General features: G+C 40.0%; 2 protein-coding genes across 7 annotated transcripts in view; one reads left to right on the top strand and one right to left on the bottom strand.

Moving 5' to 3' along the window:
- The window catches only part of LOC131437768 (monocarboxylate transporter 12), a 62,807-nt gene extending 46,977 nt beyond the window's left edge, over positions 1–15,830 (top strand). For all 5 annotated transcript variants that reach the window (XM_058607352.1, XM_058607328.1, XM_058607336.1 and 2 more), the window contains exon 3: positions 13,182–15,830. In XM_058607352.1, the coding sequence (XP_058463335.1) occupies positions 13,182–15,193 (2,012 nt within the window). In that variant the 3' untranslated portion in view covers positions 15,194–15,830. The remainder of the gene's footprint in view (positions 1–13,181) is intronic.
- LOC131437792 (heart- and neural crest derivatives-expressed protein 2) overlaps positions 1–22,622 on the bottom strand; it is a 107,219-nt gene that overhangs the window by 82,267 nt on the left and 2,330 nt on the right. Inside the window, exon 2 of one of the 2 annotated variants that reach the window (XM_058607375.1) lies at positions 20,009–22,440. The exons of the other annotated variant lie outside the window; for it this stretch is intronic. Coding sequence (XP_058463358.1) covers positions 20,097–22,103 — 2,007 coding nt within the window. The 5' untranslated portion in view covers positions 22,104–22,440 and the 3' untranslated portion in view covers positions 20,009–20,096. Of the gene's footprint in view, positions 1–20,008; positions 22,441–22,622 lie in introns of those variants that run through there. 2 annotated transcript variants of the gene reach the window in all.

Raw genomic sequence — 22,622 nt, 5'->3', positions numbered from 1 at the left:
AAGTCTATACATAGCGCGTCAACGTGTTGCCCTTCATTGACTCCTCTGTGGATGGTATCGCACAGCGAAGCAAGGTGGGCTCCGGTTCCTTTACCTTGGCGAAATCCGAATTGCCTGTGGTCTAGTAAACTGCGCTCTTCGAGAAATGAAACGAGGCGTCGGTTTACTAGCCTCTCGAGTGTTTTACCCATACACGAGAGGAGGCTAATTGGACGGAAGTTGTTGGCGACGAACGAGCCAGCGCAACCTTTGGGAATAGGAACAGTATGGGCTGTTTTCCAATTAGCTGGAATTGTCCCAGTAGACCAGACTTGGTTGAATAGGTTTAGTAGGGCAATGCGACCTTTAGGAGGAAGATGTCGGAGCATATCATAGTTAATGTTGTCCGGGCCGGTCGATTTTCCTTTTGCGGAGCTTAAAGCGAAGTTGAGTTCCTCCGCAGAAAAAAGTCTGTTCCAAACCTCGTTTGATCCAGGTGGGATTGACACAGGAGAGCGCTGGGCGTTCCGAAGTGAAATTTGGAATGTCACTGGTAGCGCCGTGTCAGCCGACAAGGATTCGAAATAACGCCCGAGGTGGTCGGCGATATCTCCTGGATTGGAAGTGAATCTGCCATTAATTTCAAGGGGGAAGCCCTTTTGCCTACGTTTTCCTCTAAGTGCGTTTACCCTTCTCCACAATTCTGCTGAGGAGGAGTCCGCGGAGATGCCGTCGAGAAATCTATTCCAGCTATCCACTTTAGCTTTGGTGATAGTTTCTCTGGAGAGATTCCTTAGGCGACGAAATTCTTGCGCCTTTGCATCTCTGGAGGGGTGATCAAGGGAGGTTTTCCGTAAGACCCGCAGTGCTTTTCTGCGGGCTTTGACCACTGTAGATACTTCGGCGGACCACAAGTGAATCGCTCGTTTGGGCGGTTTTCCACTGGATCGAGGAATATTATCTTCTGCTGCGCCGAGTATAATTTCTTCGAGCTCCTCTAGGGAGAGATCGGAATCTGGGTAAATCCGGTCCTCGATAGAGGACTCATAGCCCTTCCAATCGGCTCGTTGGAGGATCCATCTGCGACGTCGAGTGGTGAGGGGTTGACACGCGTCTAGTGAAATGAGAATGGGTACATGGTCGCTGCTTCCCGTGTCCGTCCACGTGGACCAGCTGCACGAGCTAACCAGACCCCGTGATACCACGGACAGATCAATGGCCGACTGGTATCGCCCCCTGAAAAAGGTGGGGCTGCCATCATTCATTACTATTGCCTCACACTCTACGATCGCTTGCAAGATTTCCCCTCCACGGTGGCTGTTTTTCTTGGATCCCCATGCACTGTGGTGAGCGTTGAAGTCACCCAAAACAAGGAAGGGGGGTCGAAGTTGCTGGAAAAGTTCCTTCAACTTCTTTCCCACATTTCTAACTTCTTTTGGGATGTAAACGGACACAACGGTGCAGGGGATCGGGATCTGTATCTTCCTAGCTATAGCGATTAGTTCAGTTTTGATAGGGCAGGGATCCGAAGGGATGTCCGCCCTAACTGCCAGGCCGATCGTTTGATACAAATTGTTTCCGGTGGCGGCGTTCCAGATGTAGCGATGATTAAGCCACGAAGATGGGTTGGTAGATTGGCGTATGTGTGTTTCCTGGAGTGCTATTATCACCGGATTGTGAAGGGCTATAAGATATTGAAGGTCACCAAGGGAATGGCTGAGCCCGTTGACATTCCATTGGATGGCCAACGTAGTCCTATTCGACAGGAAGACGGAGTCAGAAGAGAACGAACAATTACTGACGTAAGATTGTATGGGAGAGGGGGGAGGAAATGCTTCTGCCGATTGTGGGTTGTATGAAGGGGGGTCGGCAGTAAGGGAAGGATTGAGAACAGGAGGAGACGGGATTGCTGGTTCCTTAGGGGACGGGTCGCGGGGGGATTCCAGTTTCCGTCCATTTGGCTGTGGGAAGCTGGCTGTAGATGGTGGAGGATTGTGCTTATAACAGCATCTCGAGGGGTGCCATGAACAGCCGGGGATGGGGCTGGAGCACGGATCCGAGCGGACAGGGTGGGAGGTGTTTGTTTTATTTGAAAATGATGGGACCGCTGCCCCTTCCTGGACCCGGAGGCCCACCGAAACTGGTGGGGGGGCAGACGAAGGACAGCGGACATCGAGCGGTTGACTGGTGAAGATTGTTGGACAAGCTTGAGAGTGGACGGTAGAGGTAACCCGCGGGCGACCCGCTTGCACTTCCATGGCGCAACCATCGAGGGGCGCTGGGGAAGTCACAGGGTCGTCTTGGTGTTGAGAGGTGGTGTTATATTGAGTGGATGTGGGGTTACTAAAGAGGGGTATGGTAGTGGAAGGAAGCTTCGGTCATTTCATTACATGGGCTGTTGTTAGATTTAGAGATGTTGCTGAGAAGTATGTTTGGCCCTTTAGGAGATGTTGACACTGTCGACCAGTGCTGAGTCGATAACCATTGATTCTTCGCTCGAGCTTGAAAATAGACTGTCGGATCGAAAGGAGTCAGAAGATGGTAAGTCAAAATCGGTCGGGTCTGGAGGTGCAGTTTCTTGACGTGTGCTGGTGTTTTTTGGGTTTTTCGATCTTTTCTCGCTTTTTTTGCTACTACCACCAGAATGTGGAGGCGTTGGGCTTGTTGCTCTCTCACCGGATCTTCCTTTGCGGGGGAGTTCTGCCGCTCCAGGGCTGGTTGAGGTGTTGGTGTTGTGGAGAGTGGCTTTTTTGCCTTGGTTGGCCACTTTTGGAGGAGGAGAACCGCTGCTGCTTTTTCTTGACAAGGGTACCTCTACATGGTGGACGGATTTCTCCATCAAAAGAGTTTGTATTTGCTCTCGCATCGCCTGGATCTGCTTAGTGGCTTCGCTCAAAGCTTCTTTCAGAAGCTGGATTTCTGGGTCTTTATTATTCTTGCTGTTGGTGGAATTTTCCCGCTTTTCTGCACGCAAACGTACGATTTCTTCGCGAAGAAGTGCAATGGTGCGATCTTTTTCATCGTTGTTCCCAGATAGCCTGTTTTTTAGTTGGTCAGCGTATGAGCTACTGGGCTGGCTGGATCGCATTAGTTGCCTAGCTTCCGGAAAAGATATGCCACGGTCAACCTTGAGCTTAACAAGAGCCTCTTCTTCCAGATACTTAGGGCAGCGCCTAAAGCGGGCAGAATGGTCCCCTTTGCAGTTCAAGCACCTCGGGGGGTTCGGGCATGAACCATCCTCGGTGATCTCGTGCTCAAGACCGCAGGAGAGGCATGTCTGCTTGTTGGGACAGGATCTACTACCATGCCCGAACCTACCACACTGGTAGCAGAGCATGGGAGATGGATAGTATGGACGCACTGACGTCCTGACAAGGCCGATATATATAAATTCTGGTAAGAAGGACCCAGAAAAGGAAAGAACGAGAAGAGGGGTATTGATTGTAGCACCATCTTTACGCTTTGTAATTCTCCGAACTCCACAAACGTTTTGCGTTTTGAGTTCGTTACAAAGTACATCTGTTCCGGTGTCGATTGTATCGCGGTCATAAATAACGCCTTGCACCACGTTCAGGGTGGGGTGGGGTACGACTTCCACCGCTTGACCATCAATCAATTGCTTCAGACCGAGCAAAGCGCAGTAGGCTTTTCTCGAAGTCGTTTTTAGTACGTACCGGGATCCACGAGCCTCTTTTGAGGCCGTGATCACCTTAACTGGATCAATGCCTAATACGCTCTGCACACTCTTCATAATAAGAAATGGATTGGCGGGTAGCCGAGGCTCCGCCACACCATCCCGGGCAACCGCTCGTAATAACAAAGTTTGTTTATCGATTTCGTCTCCAGAGTTCATGAATTCTGGCAACGACTGGCAGAGAGGGAGAGGTATAGATATTTGAGAAGAAAGTGGTGGCATACTAGGGCGGGATGACGAGCCTCCCCCCGGAGGGTCAGGCCCCGGCATTCTTATTCAAGGAAATAAGAGAAGACGGCAATTTTGGTGGTCGGATTAATTATGTGATATAATTGAAGTAAAAAAGGTTATAAATAAATAATGGTTAAGAAGATAAAGAAAAATTACGCTCACCGCTGTGACGAGATGGTCTGTTCGTAGATCCCGTCAGGGCGGAGGAGGACAGCAAGCTATCCGCTCTGCTAATGCTCTATATCGTTGCTGAGTTACACTGTCGCAGAGTTTACCGAAAGATGCCACTACACTAACACTGTCACAATCAAGGTGTAGGCAAAATGGCTACCGACTTGTTTTAGGGTAGATGAGCACGAGTCTGATAAACGAAAAGCACGTGGTTTGTCAAATTTCTGGTTCGTTGAGTCACTATCGATTGGATTTACACAATGGATCAATGGGTCCGGGAGGCTGAGCCCGGGCCGGGTACCCACAGCGGCGGCCAAATGAATGGCGCCACGTGGTTTATCACTTTCTTGTCGAGAGTGCAAAAAACAAAAACCCTTTTTTGGGAATATTCACTGGATGTCACTGATACGGTGTAGGTAGGGTGTGATCTGTTGACTAAAGTCGCGATTGTCCAGAAACGGCCAAAACACTTGGAAGAAATAACTCACAAGGAAGAGCCGAAGTATCGCGTCCGATCGTCACGAGTGTTCAGTACGAACTGTCTGATAATGATCGTTGCTGTGTGGAATTTCCCAAGAGAGAATCGCAAGTTGACAATTATCGCAGAAAATCGAATCGATGATTCAACTTGATGATTCTCATACTAGGTTGCAATATTTCAAAACCCTGGTGTGGAGCATTCACAGACATTTTCATAGACACAACTTATACAAAGGTTATATGCACATAGTTAGAATAAGCGGCAATAGTAAAATGATTGTATCGCAATTATCAACTGCCCGTATAGAATCGGATCGCGAAACGAGAATAAGCGACCGTTTGTTGCTTCAGAGAAGATCCCCACAGCAGCGTGCTAACCTTTGATTCTCAGAAATGTCATCGAAAGAAATTCACTCTCGCACTGGTGTCGATTCTATGTTAAATGAGCCATGCCGGGTTTTCGTTGTTGCGATGATATCCGTCTCTCTTTGATGGTACTGATTCAATCGTGTGAAGAGTTGCCAGTGAGCGTTCTTTGATACGATAAAAGCCATCCTTGCATCCAACAATGAAAACGAGTCGTGAGACCAGGTAAATCACAAATGAAAATACTGGTATATTGAAAGATGAAGCTTTGCATATCATGTTTGGTAGTGCAAAAGCTATGTTAGTACCCTTTATTTAAACTTTTAATGGAAAAAATAGTCTTGTATGGCAAAACTCTGGCTGACATCAAACCGTTAATAACCACTAGGCGAAATTCTCTGCCGGAAACGGTTGTCGCATTGTTGCCAGACTCTTGCCGAATTTTTAGCAGAATTCTGGCAGGCGCTGCCAGGTGTCTGGGGGCGAATCGGCCAGGCACAGGCACATAAATGCTTCAAAATCCTTCAATTTTGTCTAGAAAATTTGAATCTACAATAATCTCAATCTTAATAATACAAAGAACCATAAAGAGCACAACTAACATTCCATTCGTTTTCTTAAGCTTTGTCCTCCATGTTACATGCCAAAGAAGGGCGAAACTATTTCCTTTTCGTAATTTTAGATGATTTCTGAGTTATTCACTATTGAAGATAATAAATGAGATGATAAAATTACCCGCAGATGTATCCTAATCGCGAAATTCATCCTATTTCGCGAAAAATGTACGAGTGCGTAACATTATTAGTTACACAAGAAGCTTAGAAGTAAACAAATTGAAAAAGGGCGAAACTAGTATTATGTTATGTTGGTTTATACCGTGGATATAGAGGGAAAGTGGAAAAATTTGCATGCCTTCCAAAAATTAGGCAACAATCCATCGACTCATTAAATATTGATTTGAGAATATACAATAATTTCTAAATAGGAATCAAAGGAAAATCGAAACATTCAATCGAACTGATTCGACTTATGAACCCCCTATTTTTTCGGAAACGTGTAGGCCACGGTGTGACAGAACCAAGTCCGTCGCCTCCTAATACAGACAGAGTTTTTTGCGACAATGAAAAAAAAAACAACGAAAAAAATGGAAACGATCCCACACTAAAATATATTGCGATATTGCGTACAACAGCTTCGGTAGAGTAAGATGTCTTTGCTTTTTTGTTATGCCAGATGGGAAGTCAGTCATAACAACTCGTATTTGTATTTATGGTACAGATTTGCGTGTGTGGTTGAGTTATGGTCGACATCAGAACATCGCTCTCACATGGCAAAGTTGACGCTCGAATCGTTTAACTTCAATTGATCCAATTTCATATGAGCGATGGCTTGAAACGATGTCAGCAGCACAAATAGACAGACGTATAACTAAGAATATATTCGGTTATTTTCCGTCACTTTTATACAATTCAAGGCGCCATCTATCGTAGAGTTCCTTGAACCAGAGTGACGGCAGCTGTTCGTTTGGAATGACAAACTTTGTTCCAAACGAACAAACGACCTGTCAAAGCTAACTAAACTGCCCACATTTCGGATTAAATACTTTGAATTGTTGCCAACATTACGGATGAGGTGTCGTCACTCTGGTTTTGGGCAATCTAATCTAGCGAATTTTTGAGCGTTTCCATGGTAACATCTAATTGGCACATTGCCGCGAAAATGAATTACCGGTAGCGACATTATTCAATGAAAAATGGAACCAAGAAATTTCATAATTCATTTTTTTCATATCGATTTTCCAATAGTAAAAATAGATATCAGCAATAAAAGTGAACTACGATTAAACATGGAATATCTTCAGAAACGTGTGAAATGCGGTAAGGTTAGGTTCATTCGGACCAACATTTTTTTAAACAGCAACCGGTGTAGTTTGATTTCTCGAGTACTAGAATGTTTAGTGACCGAGTACCATTTATTTTGGATACTTTATTTGTTATTTTTGATACTTTATTTGTTATTCGTTGAGAAGATGGAGTAATTAAAAATTTTCCTACCGATTTGACAGCTCTTGCTGAAAGTATCATCTCTAAACAAGTAGCGCTTTTACATTTCACTTTAGCGTCATAAAATTTGGATTTTTGTTACCAATTGGCACCAAACAACAATGAAATAGTATCGCTTTCAACCATTTCAATAGGTTCATTGGCCGAGATGCCGACTGTAAAATGGCTTTGGCAAGCGTCGGTGTCAGTACCGAAAATCACACACCGCATCAAACGTTTGTCGGACGACACAGCGCTTTTTTTTTGTTTATTTCTCGTTGACCCGTGTCGATTCAGTGCATGTAACCGCCCCATTGCCAACACACCACCCGTCCACCAACCCACCCGCACGGACGATTTGTGCACGGGCCAACTTTGTATGTAAACAAGATTGTGCGAAAAGAAAATTTATTGGCCTTGGCCTTGGTTTGTTGCCTTGCCGTGCTGCATCCAGCCACCCGCTTCACGCTGATGCATCTGAGGGGGATCCGTTCGCTACCGAGCGGTGAATAATGCAAATAAATAGAAAATGGCTTCAGGATCCGGGGAGCCAACAGCATAAATAATTCATTCAATAGATTGATGGAAAGTGTAGGCATAGTTGAATTCTGTAGCAATCTTGTTTCTCGAAGTAAACAAGTGGAAATTTCCGATCACACACTTTTGTGGCTAACTTGATTGAAATTCAAACAATTTTGACATAAAATTTTCCAAACAATATTGGCAGAAGGGCACAATTAATGTGCATTGAAAGGTGTTATTTATTTGAGAAAAATGTCAGAAGTTGTTTTTGAAAGTTTAAAAAATAGTAATATACTTATTTAAGTAAATTAAATTTACGCGATAACCGTGTAAAAATGTTTTCGCATAAGGGGCTGTCCATAAAAGACGTCACGCCGCAAGGGGGAGGGGGGTGTTTCATAAAATGTGACCTTTTGTGACGGGGGGAAAGGGGGGAGGTTTTCGGAATGTGACGTCCAATATTTTCAATGAGCGCATTTTTGAAATACCTAATTATATTACTGCTTTGCTCTATTTCCTGAAAAAATCTCCACAATAAACGTTTATATTCTATAGGAAAACGTGTATTTGTTGATGTAAAAGCTATTTCTTGTAAATTCGGAAATGAGTGATACAGGAAATCATTTCTGTTGTGATCAGCAAAAGTGCCCGGAGGAGCGAGTAAATTAGCGAAATTAATAAATTTTGCCTAATATGAGCAAAAAAGAAAAATATGCCTTCAAACGGTTTAACTTAAGTTATGCACTGACAATTTTTTCAGTAATTTGATTTTATAGCATTAATAACAGTATATCATAAGAATTTCTCTTATCTGATTCTGATGCAGTTTATTCAATTGAACTCCATTTGAAAAAGGGCGGGAGATCAACAATTTCAGAAGTCATGTCTTATATTGATCATATGTGATTTTCCTCACCAACATCAAATTTTATCGAATCATCCAATGATTGAACTTATATAAATCAAAAATCATTTCAGCTCAAAATCACTACTTATTGTGTGACCGAAGATCAGTACCGATATGGATCGATGTGATTTAAATTCAACTGATAATGGAAAAGATTCTCCGGCAGTGATCTCGTTTTGATGAGGTTTTGGTCTTTATTTTCTCAGCCCTGTATGCTACACTAAGGAAATATTATTCTTTACCTAAAACAATAATATATCTGTGTACCGCTAGGATGAATAAAACAAATGATTTTAATTGTTTCATCAATTCCAACCAAATACTTTTGTTAATTTATATAATTGATAATAATAAAATAATTCCGATGATTTTGAAGTTTTAGGGATATTTTTTAATCTAATGACAGCATGTAATAAATCGATTTTTCCCTCATATTTGTATGGTTTGTCATACATGTTGAGAATGTATTGAGATGAATTTTATTTATTTTGAATTCGTGACACGTGACATAGGGGGGGTGGGGGGTCTTTGCTTCTGTGACAATTTGTGACAAAGGGGGGATGGGGAGTCAAAAATAGTCAAAAAAAAGCGTGACGTCTTTTATGGACAGCCCCTAAGGAAGGTGTGCGCGACGTTCCCGGTCCGCTCATTTACATTTGCGCGACCTTCCTGATGCGCGATTTCATGAATCCGCCTTTTTCAATGAAAATCGTAATCATTTTATCTATGTATTTTATTGCGCGACCTTCCTGGTCCGCTTATGATGCGCGACCATAGTGATCCGCTTATTTCAGTCATTTTCAACATTACGTAATCAATGTAAAATAAAAAAAACTGCGTGCCAAATAGCACCAATATCTGAATAGATTTTGTTTCGTTTTGGGTGATTCCGTTTCCATGCGAGATGGTTCTGAATAACTTTGCTATTTCAATTGCGCCTCCTAGCAGGATCGCCATTGTGAATTTTATAACTATTAATCGAAAACGGAATCACCCAGAACGGTGCACTTCTTACCTGTATGGTTGTTCGTGATGAAATGTGAGAAGCTGTTCTTTAATAATACGATTGACCTGTTGCAGTCATACCCAACCCAATTGGTCATAGCATGCTATGCATAGATTATTATGAATTCGTTTGTACCCACACAGAAGGAAATTTTTGTATTGAGTACAATCCAACATGCTTAAGTAAACATAATATAGTGAAATGAAGTACTGAATAGTTTCATAGAATCTAGTTAAGATTTTGGACATTCTAGAATTCTCCGAATAAAAGGAAACAGTACCTAAACGCGTAATTGGTGACGCTAGCATGAACCTTTGGTTCGGTATGTCATCGTTATTGTGAAAGTTTCTATTTCGACATAGAGCACAATTCTGAAGCGCCATTCAGTGCCGTTTTAGCTATGTGTCGATACATTCCAGAAGAACGCGCTGGAATCGTAGCGTGTTTTTTGTGTAGTTATTTAAAAATTAAAGCTTATTCCAGCTACCAAAGAACAATGACGAACCCGAAGCTAATATACGAACACGTATGCTCCATACTAAATTGAAATAGGGAAGCACATGGATCAAGTAGGGTCAGTAAAATATCACACAGTTTAATAGGTTTCACACGATGACGACACAAATGAACTGCCGATGAATCAAGTTCATCTTTGACAGTTGCCGTGTGTTTGTTTTGTTTTTGAGACTGCAAATTAAAAATTGAAAAATGACGATAAAGTGCCTGTAAAAAACGTGTTTCACTGTGAAAAGAACTAAAAAGATTGCCTGTATGTGTTTCCAGCATCGATGAGCGATATTTTTATAAACCTGTTTAATGGGAGGCGAATTGCAATTTTTAAATTCAAATGATGAACCTAACACATGGATCAATAAGTCCCGAGACTGAAGTAGAGATGGCGCTCGTAGTAAACCAGTTACCACGTCTTTCTAGAGTACTAACCTTTGCTTGAAACGAGTCAAAATTTTAAGTCGATCCGACCAGAAACAGCTGAGTTATCGAGGTTGGAGTAAAGTCGTTTTGTAGTTTGTTTAGAAAATGGAAAAAAACCGAGTTTCGTGTTTTGATAAAACATTGTTTTTTAATGGGTAAAAACACCGTGCAAGCGAAATAATCGATTGAAAAATGTTATCCGGACTCTTGTCCATTAAAATCAACGATTTGTCGGTGGTTCGCCGAGTTTAAACGTGGTCGTACCGACACAAATGACGCGGAACGCTCGGGTAGACCTGTGGAAGCCGTTACACAGGAAAATGTGAGTGAAGTGACAAAAATTATAATGAAAGATCGTAAAATGAAGCTCCGTGAGATTGCTGAGATGACACAGATATCATATGGAAGTGTATTTACTATCCTTCATGAAAAATTGAGCATGAAAAATGTTTTTTCCAAGTGGGTGCCGCGATTTCTTTCGATGGAACAAAAACAGCAACGAGTCGATGATCCAGAAAGCAATTTAAATTGAACGAATTGGCCTTTGATCTGCTTCACCACCCCCCTAAAATGAGGAGGTCATCGCTGAAACTGAAGCTTATTTTGAAGAGAAAGATAATTTTTTTTATACACATGGTATTGAAACATTGGAAAAACGTTGGAACCATTGTATCACCCTAAAAGGTGATTATGTTGATGAATAAAACAAAATTTTGCAAAAAAAAATGTTGTTTCCATTGTTAGTCTCGGGACTTATTGATCCATGTGTTATGATGAACTTTTAAACTGTAAACAAACACGGCTGTCGAAAAAAGTTCATTCTGTTCATTTTGTGAGGTTATGTCATGTTCGTGTAGAACTTAATTGTTGGCGTTTTCACTTGGAGTTTCGACCCTAACTGCTGTCAAATGTATGGATTTGACAGCAGTTAGGGTAGGAACGGGGTTAGTTTTGGCTTCAAGTAAAAACGGCATAAGTTTATTAATGATCTTGTATTCATGTTTTGCTCTTCAGCGGGAAAGTATTGCAGGACAGGTCCAGGACCTAGAAGTTCCAGTTCATGGACCATGATCTGGGCTACCAAATTACGATCGTAGTTCAGATGACTGTTTGGCGCTCATCGACCTGGTTTATGGATCTGGGTTCTGAGCAGGTGCCTGCCTAGAGCATCAAGTTCGAAGGTGTGTCGAAATTCAGAAATGGGGGAAACGTTTTTTCCCTCTCTTGAAATACGTGGAAGATTAAGGATTCAAACCGTTTAAGATCATTTATATGGTTTATGATTCTGGGACGATCATTTTGGTATAGATTGTGACAAAATTTTCTTACACCAAAAATGAACCTTTAGCCGGCCCTGATTCTGACACTAAATTTTGAGCCTGAATTCTAGACATGAATTCTGAACCGGAATTCTAGACCTGGAACTAAATTCAGATGTTGACCTCAAGACCATAATTCTGGAACTGAATTTCTAACCAAGATCTGGATTTTGAGCTCGAGTGCTGGAGTTAAATTCTGAACCAGGTTTCTAGAATTGAATTGTTGAACTGGATTCTATAACCTAATTCCAGACATTTATTCTACACATAAATTCTGCGCTTAAGTTCTGCACATGAGTTCTGGATTTGGGATCTTAAATCTCAAGCCAATTTAAAACTTTATTCTTAATCTGGACCTGAATTTTTTAACTAAATTCGGAGTTTGACCTCAATTTTGGAACTGAATTCTCAATCTGGATCTGAATCCCAGACATGGAATATGAATTCGGAACTTGAGTTCTACACATGAGCCTCGACCTGGATTCTAGAACAGAATTTAGGATCTAAAATTTGTGGACTTTCGTTGCTTAATCCTGAACCTGGATTCTGAAAATAAATACTGGACCTGAACTCTGAAGCTGAATTCTTGACAAAGATTCTGGAATTGAATGCAGGCCCCGGATGATTCTGGACTTGAGCTCTAGATTTGAAGTCTAGACTTGAATTCTGGAACTGAATTTTGTATCTGGATTCTGCAACCAAACTCTGGTCCTGTATTCTAAAACTGAGTTCTAGACTTGAACCTGAATTCTGTCTCGGATTAAGGAATTTTGTGACTGAACTCGAATTCAGGATTCTGAGTTCTACAACTGAATTTCAAACCTAGATGAATTCCAAGGTTGAATCCATACCGAATTCGGAACCTGCATTATGTAATTGAATTCCGGAAATGGAATCTAGAAATTAATGATAGACTTGGGTTCTGGAACAGAATTCTGAGAATGAATGCTTGAACTCAATTCTAAAGGTGAACGCTGAAGCTGGATTTGGTTTAAAAATTCAGTTCCAGCAATTCAAGTTTAGAATTCAGTTCGAGCTGGCTATTTTTCAACGTCTGGCATCCATTCAATCATTGTCGTGAAGATGTTCCTTGACTAAGTAGATTCTAATTTCTCTTGCTTTCTGAAAATGGATTAACTTAAAAATTTGAGAATCTAAAAATCAACTCTGCCTTCGGATGGTTTCAGTTTAGCAGTCAACATAAAGATATTTATTGCACTTTCAGGAAAATTATCAACATTTTTCATTCGTTCCTGACCGAGAGACAAATGATCATCTTATTAAAACTTCTAATTTATAAAATAATAAAAAAACGTAAAAATGTTACAAACAATGAGCGTCTGAGATTCATGAGTCGTGTCATAATGAATCGAATTCAAGCATATTAATCTGGAAAATTTAATCTACGAGTAAAGAATAACTTGCATCAGCATCCAACAGGAATACCCTCCGAATATCTGAAGTAGCTGCGAAAAAGCCCAACCTTTCAAAATGTCATTCCTAATATATTTTCTCTCTCTTTTGTTTTCAGTTAAAATTCAAATCGACGAAGCACCTAACACTCCCAGAACTTCGCCCAACCATGCCCCACATGGCAGCAGCAACGGAAAGGTTGAGGACAAAGCATTGCTACCGGGCAGCAACGGTGCGGTCCCGGGGATTCCCGGTAAGGATCATCAACACGAGGAACCGGACAATGACGATGACTACGAGCTGATTCCACCGGACGGTGGCTGGGGATGGCTGGTGCTAGCCGGTTCCATGTTAGTTAACATACTGGTACCTGGTACGATCAAGAGCTTTGGCGTATTGTTCGTAGAGTTTCTAGAAGCATTCCAAGCGTCTCCGTCGGCCGCCGCGTGGATCCCTGCGTTGTGCTACTTTCTTTACAGTTCTCTTGGGCCACTGTCGAGCATCCTGTCGGTGAAGTACAGCTACCGGACGGTCACGATAATCGGTGGAACGTTTGCGGCAGCAGGGATGATTCTTACTTACTGGGCTACGTCGATCAACTACTTGTACATAAGCTATGGGGTGCTTGTGGGAACGGGAGCTGGACTGTCCTTCCCGCCTACCGTTTATATAGTGACTTCATATTTCGTCAAACTTAGAGGACTGGCAAATGGGCTGTGTATTTCTGGAAGTGCACTTGGATCAATTATTCTGCCACCGGTGCTGCGGTATTTACTAATCAATTTCGGTTACCGGGGTTCTTGTCTGATTATGGGTGCAATCACACTGAATGTATGGGTGGCTGCGATATTCTATCAACCCGTCGAGGACCACATGAAACGGGTGAAAAAAGTAAAGGAAAGCGATCAATTGACTGTGGATGATACAATCCTAGAAGAGTCTGAAACTGGCGAAGACAAGGATGCGTCGCAGAATCCGAACAAATCTTCGATCAAGCCTAAATTCATGATCCACGATGACGACACTCCGCTGGCAACACCAACACTAGAGCACAAATCCCCGGACATTTTCCGGTTTAATCCTAAAAACGGACTGATCGATAGTTTCGCGAGAAGCGTTTCGGCAGCAGCTGTTCCTGCGTCGTACCACAGAGACGAAAGTTTGCACAGGCATCGTAAGATCAGTACTCCAATCAAAGAGGAGCATCGCAATTTAACGTTCACAAGCCAACTGAATGAGTCTCAAGGTTCACATATCCGTTTAAGCAGGCTGAATAGCATGCGAAGTAGCGTTAGACCTCCAAGGCGATCTCCGTCGACCAGTAGTTTTCAGTACATCAGTACACCGTATCATGGAAGCACATTGTCCACGCATCAACCGCGAGAGTTCGCTTCTCATCTTTCACTTAGATCAATTGCCGATAGCTTTAAACCATCTTCCAAACTTCACGGTGAGCAGTCCGATCAGGCATCGGATCGAAAAACGTTTTTCGACTTATCGTTACTGAGCAACCCGACGTATTTAGTAATTTTGATTTCTAACTCCACTAATGCAATTGGCTACACCAATTTCATTATACTTCTACCGGCCTATGCAATCTCGCTAGGATTCGATAAGAGCTTGGCTGCCTATCTGCTGTCGATCGTGTCCACGCTGGACCTGGTTGGGCGAATCGGAGGATCTGCCCTATCCGACACCAATCTCATCCCAAAAACATGGTACTTCGTCGGTGGGCTATCGATCTCCGGACTTTCCCTTGCGATGCTCCCTCTGGCTACTTCGTACTCGTCCGTTAGTGCTTTCTGTGCCTTGTTTGGGCTTGCATCGGGTACATACGTCGGAATCACCGCCGTCATCATGGCGGATATGTTGGGAACGGAACGGTTAACCTCATCGTACGGTATTAGTTTGTTTGTCAACGGCATCCTGCAGCTGGTGGGTCCACCGATTTGTGGAATCATATTCGAAAGCATTGGTCGATACCAGCCGCTCTTCACCGCGCTTGGATTCATCCTGCTCGGTGGATCTGCCCTGTGGGGTTTTATGCCACTGATATCGAGAAATAAACTTCGGAAGGAACAGAAAGCGGCCGAGGATCTACTGGAAACGGAGAAGAGCTTAATTGCATAAACTGTGCGTTTTGACCAAAGAATCGATCGGAGAATTAGGTTTTGTTTTATCATATGGATATAGTTTGACTTACGAAGGAAGAAATATATAGAGTTTGGCCGATTTTTCATAACAATAAAGTGTGCTTCGATGGTTCTCCGAAGTCATTTCAGATGTAAATTGAGTGATAGGGTTTGACAACTTGTCTAAATGAGATCTTTTTAGAACACGCAACAAACAGGTAGTCCGCCTTTTCATTAGATCAGTGAAAGGTAGCGGATGCTTAATTTTAGGTCAATATATTTAGGAGACAACAAAAACACAATATGAGTATTATATTTTTAGCTATTTACAAAAAAAAAATCATGTGAGCTAGTAGATAAAATGAGCGGGAGTATAAAACTTACGTACGAAATGGTTCGATTTAAAATGAAACAGAACAATCCCGTAGACACGAGAAAAAAATAAATAAATACGAAATAAAGAAGAGTGCGCAAGATGGTGTCAAAAAGCACGAAATGGAACTTGTGCTATATCAGCTACCATAAATATGTAAATGTTAATAATCAATTTTATCAATGTAATGTTTAAATCTATCTTTTAGTGCTAGTAATAATTTGAAAGACGAAAAAATAATAGCAATCAAAAACTCTACAAACTTGTTTTATTTGTAATTTTAGTTCTTTTGATTTTTCTTAATTTCTTTATTCCAATTCATGACAAAGCGCTAAACAAATTCAACAGGTAGGTCTAATTGATGGAATAACTTTAACGTACTAAAATATTTTTTCTGAATAAGATTGTTTTATACAATTATAGTTGCACTATTTATGTACCATTTAATTCTACTATTTCACTGTCACGTTATTACACTTTCACAAAGTCACTATACTTTAATGAAGCATAACAAACAATACAATACAGATACGCGTATTTCGGAATGTTATTTACATCCTTCTTAAGTGTATCGGTTTTATAAGTTTGAAGGATGTAAATAACATTCCGAAATACGCGTATCTGTATTGTAACGTTTGTTATGCTTCATTAAAGTATAGTGACTTTGTAAAAGTGTAACAACGTGACAGTGAAATAGTGGAATTAAATGGTACATAAATAGTGCAACTATTGAGTATATTCCGCTAACAGCTCCAGGTAAAAATAGTGACAATTATAGTGCATTTGGAAAACAAATTTCTGTAAAACTAAGAGGTTAGAAAAAAGAAAGAGAAAATATACTTGTCTAATCCGAAAGAATCTCACCTAATCCCAGGTAATCTTATCTAAACCAGTTAATCTCTCACAATCACAATTTCCTAAACATTCTAAACCCGCCAAATTTTATTTGAGTTCAGAGAAAGTGCAGTGATTTTCCCCATAGCCGAGACGTGATTATGAATTATTTAATTGGTAAATGCCTGACGAATGAAAAATTGGTCGATATGAGAGAAAATTTAGTAACGTACTAGGTCCGAATGAAAATGATGGGCTCAATACTCGTTGATTGTTGCAAAAGAAAAACACGGACTGGTGTAATATTGAACGGAGAAATCATTTGAATTTTAGTTTGTGAAACGTGCCACCTGAACGAATTGATTCTGAAATCATTCGTAAATCAGAAGCCAAGACTAGTCATTTATGAGTACGCTTTCGGAATAATTAGAAATTCGTCGAATGCTGCTATAAATTTTCTTATGTATGTCGTACACTGCCGCTCTATGCATAATTGTTATATATTCTATAGGATTTCCGGCAGTACACTACACAGATTTAATTTCATTCATTTTGACGGAAAGTCGTTTACAAGTTAAGCTACACACTTAGAAAATTTCGCAGAATTCGGTAATTTTTTACCTATTTTCAACAGCTGAATATTCGGTAATTAAATTAATTACTGATCGTTCAGTAATTGCTGAACTGTCAAACAACTACCGTAAACTGTAAACCAAATGATTGTTGGGTAATTTTTTGTTTGCTTGTTTTCCTTTGGTTCAAATTCTGGATTTTCGGATTTCGAAAAACAACACTAATTCACAAAAACGAAGACAGAAAATTTTAACCTGTTGTGGCTATGGTTTTATTCCACGATAAAAAGAGTCAAATGTTCCGGCTGTGCTTATGAGCGCCTTCCAAAACACTGCACAATCCGTCGAGTCCACCAGAAATTACCCTCGAACGATTTGTGTAGGCAGCAAGTGGAGAAGTAATTATTATTTCCTGGTTCTAATGTTTTAAATACTTTAGCACCTGTACCTCAAAGACACTTACTGACATTTTTTATAACTGTTTGACAGTTAGTTTCACGACAATCAGTTTTCACAGTATGGTTTTTACCGTACTCGGCGACTATTCAGATTTACCGTATGAATTGTATATCTATTTACAAAATTCATTAATAAAAATTTACGTAAAACTGATCGTCCGGTAAAAATTTTCATAGTTATTGTAAAATAAAATCCATGTACCGAAATATTGGTCATTTCTATAGATTACCGAAATTTTTCGTCAAAAATATTACCGAACGAAGAAATTAAATTTTAGTGTGTACGTTCAAAATGACAGAATAATCTAAAAACGAAAATAAGGAATAATCATTTTTAATTTTGAACCGAATTTTCAAAAGCTGAACGTTCGGAAATTGAATCGATTACCGATCGTTTGGTTATTGTTAAATTATCAAACAACTACCGTAAACTGTAAACCAAATGAATCTAACGAATGGTTCGGTAATATTGTTGTGTTTGTTTACTTTTCGTTAAAATTCTGAATTTAAATGGATTTTCGGATTTCCTAAACCAACATACATTTTAGGCTTATGATTACGATTTTCGGATTTGGTTCTTTTTCTTAGAAATGAGTAAAGCAAATTCGAACCAGTCGTGGGCCCTTATTACCGGTGTCACTACACGGTGAAAACCAAGTGAAGTGACTGTGACCCTTATTATGGGTATCACTTCACGGTGGAAATCAAAAGAAGTGAATTTAGGTTATTTAGGTTATTATTACGGAAGTCGCTTCAGAGACAAAAGTAATTACTTGGATGAACTTGATGTCATTATGAACATCACGCCACCAAAATTTTGATGAAAAAAATAGTTTTTTCCACCACAGCGATCACTTCACTATGCGTGATACTGGTAATAGGCAAAATCAAGTGACGTGACATGTAAGTAAAGTGAATGTGAAAGTGGAAGTGAGAACGGTAATAAGGGCCAAGAAGTATAGAAAAAATGTAACTTCATTTCCCGGTTGACCGGAATTATGAGCGCCTTTCGGAGCATTGCACAACCCGTCAAGTCCACCAGAAATTACTCTCGAACGAAATGTATTTGCAGCAAGTGGACATAGTGATGTGAAATTAATTTCTGCCTATAAGTAAACAAGAAGCTTTGAGTAGTCCTCATGTTTTAAAAACTTGTGCACATGTATTACCTCATTCCACTCGAGAAACTTCTCAGGATTTTTGTTTCTGTTTGGTTAATAAAAATACACTTACTGAAAAATTTAAGAACTATTTGACAGCTAGTTTTAACGAGAATCAGTTTTTACAGAAGCTCGGTAATTGAATGACAATTTTACCATACGAACAGTATGATTTATACCGTACTCCGCGACTATTCAGATTTACTGTATGAATTATAATATTATTTATAGAATTCTGTAATGAAAACATTCGTGAAACTGATTGTTCGGTAAAAATTTGCATAATTGTTGTAAAATGAAATTCATGTACCGAAACATCGACTATTTCTAACGATTACCGTAAGTTTTCGTAATAAAAAAATACCGAACAACGAAGTCCAACTAAGCTGATTGTGTTCCGAGATAAATAAATGATTTTGTTATGATTTAACTAGAAAATATACATTTTTACATACAAATATTTATGCAAATCATTAGAACGCTCTTTTAAGTTGTTCCAATAAGATAAAACCATTTAACATGACTAGAGATCCAAGAATATTGAATACGCTGCAGAACTATGGGAACTGTCAAGCCCAGAGCTTAAAATTGCCACGCATTTTCAATGAAAGAAACCATTCCAGCAGTCTCATTTTCAATGTTTTACTGTCTCATTCGTAAATGACCGACACCAGAACAAGTGAAGAGAGACGAAGCATTTTCGTTTCTCATCGAAAAAATGAGAGAGCATGATTGCCAACGTCACTCTTTCCTCTGTGACAAGACGAAACCAAACTAACATCTTCAGGTAGCAACAGCAGAATTTGAATTCTCATTCTTTCATCGATGTATTGAAAATATGTGACGCGTGGCTGTAAAAAGCGACTAAAATATGGCAAATCGAAGTAATTACATCTCAGAACTTCTTTGGAAACCAAAACTACTACAAATTCTAGCACCAACAGTTAAAACTTATTGTGAAACCTTTTTCTGTCGTTTTCAATTCTCACAGCTTTGGTTGAATATCGACACTGCATAATATGGGATTTTCAATGAAAACTGCAAATGACTGAAAGGGCAAATGAAAGAAAAAACACAATTTTGAAACTACTGTCCCGCTTATGTCATTGACTGGACATGGATTTCGTACTCAGCGTTTGCAAGCGAAGCTGAGAGTGACAGTAATTTCTTGTCATTTTCGTCTATTTTTCAGTCAATGAAAATGACTTATTTTAGCTCTGGTCAAGCCTAACCCTGGTTGCTTATGAATAACGTTACGGTCTATTCACATGTTATTACTGTAGTATCCAAAGTGAAGACACATATTGTTATACCGTGCTTACTGTTTGGTTTCCAAAGTAATAATAATCTATTCGTATTATTTATATCAAGGACTACTTGATCAGAAAACATTTAAGAATTGTATGCGGCTATGTGTTATATAATGATGTTACGATACTACATTATTTCCTTTTTTTATATATATATAGATATTTGTTTTTTTATTATTATTATTTTTTTTTTTTTATTTCAGTGAATCTTTATTTGTATCTCCGTCGACAGTTTGTACATAGTCCTGCATGTAGATTGGTTGTTGGACAGCTCGTTTTATTCTAGAATTCACAGTTGACTCTTCGACTGATTCTTTAACTTTTCTGTTTGTTGTATCATTGGAATTATCTGCTACTTGTAGTGATTTAGAAACATCCTGTAGATGAGTGATATGTCGACGATATTTTGCTCCCGATTCTGAAGCAATGACTACATCTCCGCCTTTCCTTTTGATAACTTTGCACGATTCGGAACCAAAAGTGGGAGTCAGCTTATTTGATTTTATCATATTCTTCACCAAAACGTTATCACCTTCCGACATATGATTCACTTTGGCATGGTGTCGTTTGTCTGCATATAGCTTTCCTTTTTCTTTCATTTCTTTGTCACGCTCGATGACCTCTTCATCTACTTCTTTGGGTTGGTAAATACATGGAAGCTTGTCTCTTATATAATATCCAAGTAACATTTCCGAAGGAGTCTTTTCCGTCGTTGAGTGAGGAGTTGAACGGTACATGAGCAAATACTTATTGAGATCTTCAATCCAATTAGAATTGATTCCTTGACTGATGGTCAATCTTTTCAAAATAGAACGATTCTGGCGTTCTACCTCACCATTTTGCTGTGGCCAGTAAGGAATGGTGTTGATCAACTTGATGTTATTTGATTCACAATACACTCGAAACTCCACACTTGAAAACTGAGGACCATTATCAGCTGTAATGGATAGCGGCAAACCAAACCGAGCAAAAATTATTTCCAATCTGTTGATGGTTTCTTTGGTATCAATCTTCGTCATTATCTCGATTTCTAAGTAGCGACTGAAGTAGTCAACCACCACGAATAGGTAGTGGCTCGATGGGAGGGGTCCCAGAAAGTCAACAGCCAAATGTTGCCATGGACCTGAAGGTAATTCTCTGCGCTTCATTGGTTCTGGTGCAGAGGGTGCTGCTACCAACATGCATCCTCGGCAGTTTTTAATGTGCTGCTCAACTTGCAAATCCATTTTCGGCCACCAAACCTTTGCTCTTAATCTTTGCTTCATAATTGTCATACCAGGGTGCCCTTCGTGAGCCAATTCTAATGTCTGCTTTCTCAGACTTTCTGGAATCACCATTCTATTACCTCGTAGTAGGATCTTGCCAGCAAAACAGAGTTCCGTAGCAAATAATTTGAAAGGCTGCGCTTCCTCTGACCAGATTCCTTGATCCAGAGCAACCCGAACTGATTGAATAGACTTGTCAATATTCGATGATTGTTCAATTTCTGTTAACTTCAAGGCTATTGGCATTGCATTAGAAGCTATCCAGTGTACATAATACTCAGAAAATTCGTCAAACGTTATTCCAGTAGTGTTTGATGTGATTGCCAGTCGTGAAAGAGGGTCAGCAACGTTTGATTTACCAGGCTTGTAGATAACTTTCGCTTTATATGCTTGTAAACGAACTACCCACCTTTCAATTCTTGCACACGGTTTAGATCGAGGACCAAATATCGTTTGTAAAGGCTTGTGATCTGTGATAAGCTCAAATGTCCGGCCATACAAATAAAAATGAAATCGTTCTACCGCCCATACTAGCGCTAAGGCCTCCTTTTCAATTTGTGCATACCGTTTTTCCACCTCGGAAAGGCTCTTGCTTGCGTAAGCAATAATTCTAGGCCCCTGATTATTTATTTGGATTAGCACTGCTCCTAGACCAACTGGACTAGCGTCAGCCACTAGTTGTGTACGATCTTCATCATTGAAATACCCCAGTGTTTTTGGATTCATCATGTGTTCCTTTAATTTGTCAAACGCAATTTGTTGCTCAAATCTCCAAACATATTTCTGTCCCAGGTTTGTGAGTCGCCTTAATGGAAACGTTAATGTAGCTAGATCAGGAATAAATCTTCCCACATAATTGACCAGGCCAAGAAAACTTCTGACTTCTTCAGTGGTTCTCGGTTCTCGGAAATTGCGAATAGATTCTAACTTATCCATACCAGGATTGATTCCATTTTTTTGATAGCACGTGACCAAGAAAACCTATCTCAGAAACACCAAACATGCACTTACTTTTGTTCAGTAATACATTTCTGTTCTTTAATCTGACAAGAACCTTCTCTAACCGCAAGTCATGTTCATTTTGGTCTAATCCAAACACTAGAATATCATCAATAAAATTTATACATCCTTCACATCCGCTCAAAACTTGTTCCATTGACTTTTGAAATAGTTCTGGCGCACAATTTATTGCGAACATAAGCCGGGTATATCGAAATAATCCTTTCCGTGTAATAAATGTTGTAATTTCTCGTGATTTTTCAGATATTTCAACCTAAAACAAAATAATACTTATCTAGCGTTTCTCAGCAATTCTAATTTATTTATTAATTCTGTAAAGCATCTATTTTTATTTTATTTTATTTTTTTTTTATTCATTTTTTTTTCAATTAAACTTAATATCATCGTTCAAAGTAGTGGTAGTACTCAGATTCTGAATCATAATGAAGGATAATA

This window comes from Malaya genurostris, chromosome 1 (genome assembly GCF_030247185.1).
Source record: "Malaya genurostris strain Urasoe2022 chromosome 1, Malgen_1.1, whole genome shotgun sequence".
Lineage (NCBI taxonomy): Eukaryota > Metazoa > Arthropoda > Insecta > Diptera > Culicidae > Malaya > Malaya genurostris.
The sequence above is the reverse complement of the archived record's forward strand: the minus strand, read 5'-3'. Positions and strand labels throughout refer to the sequence as shown.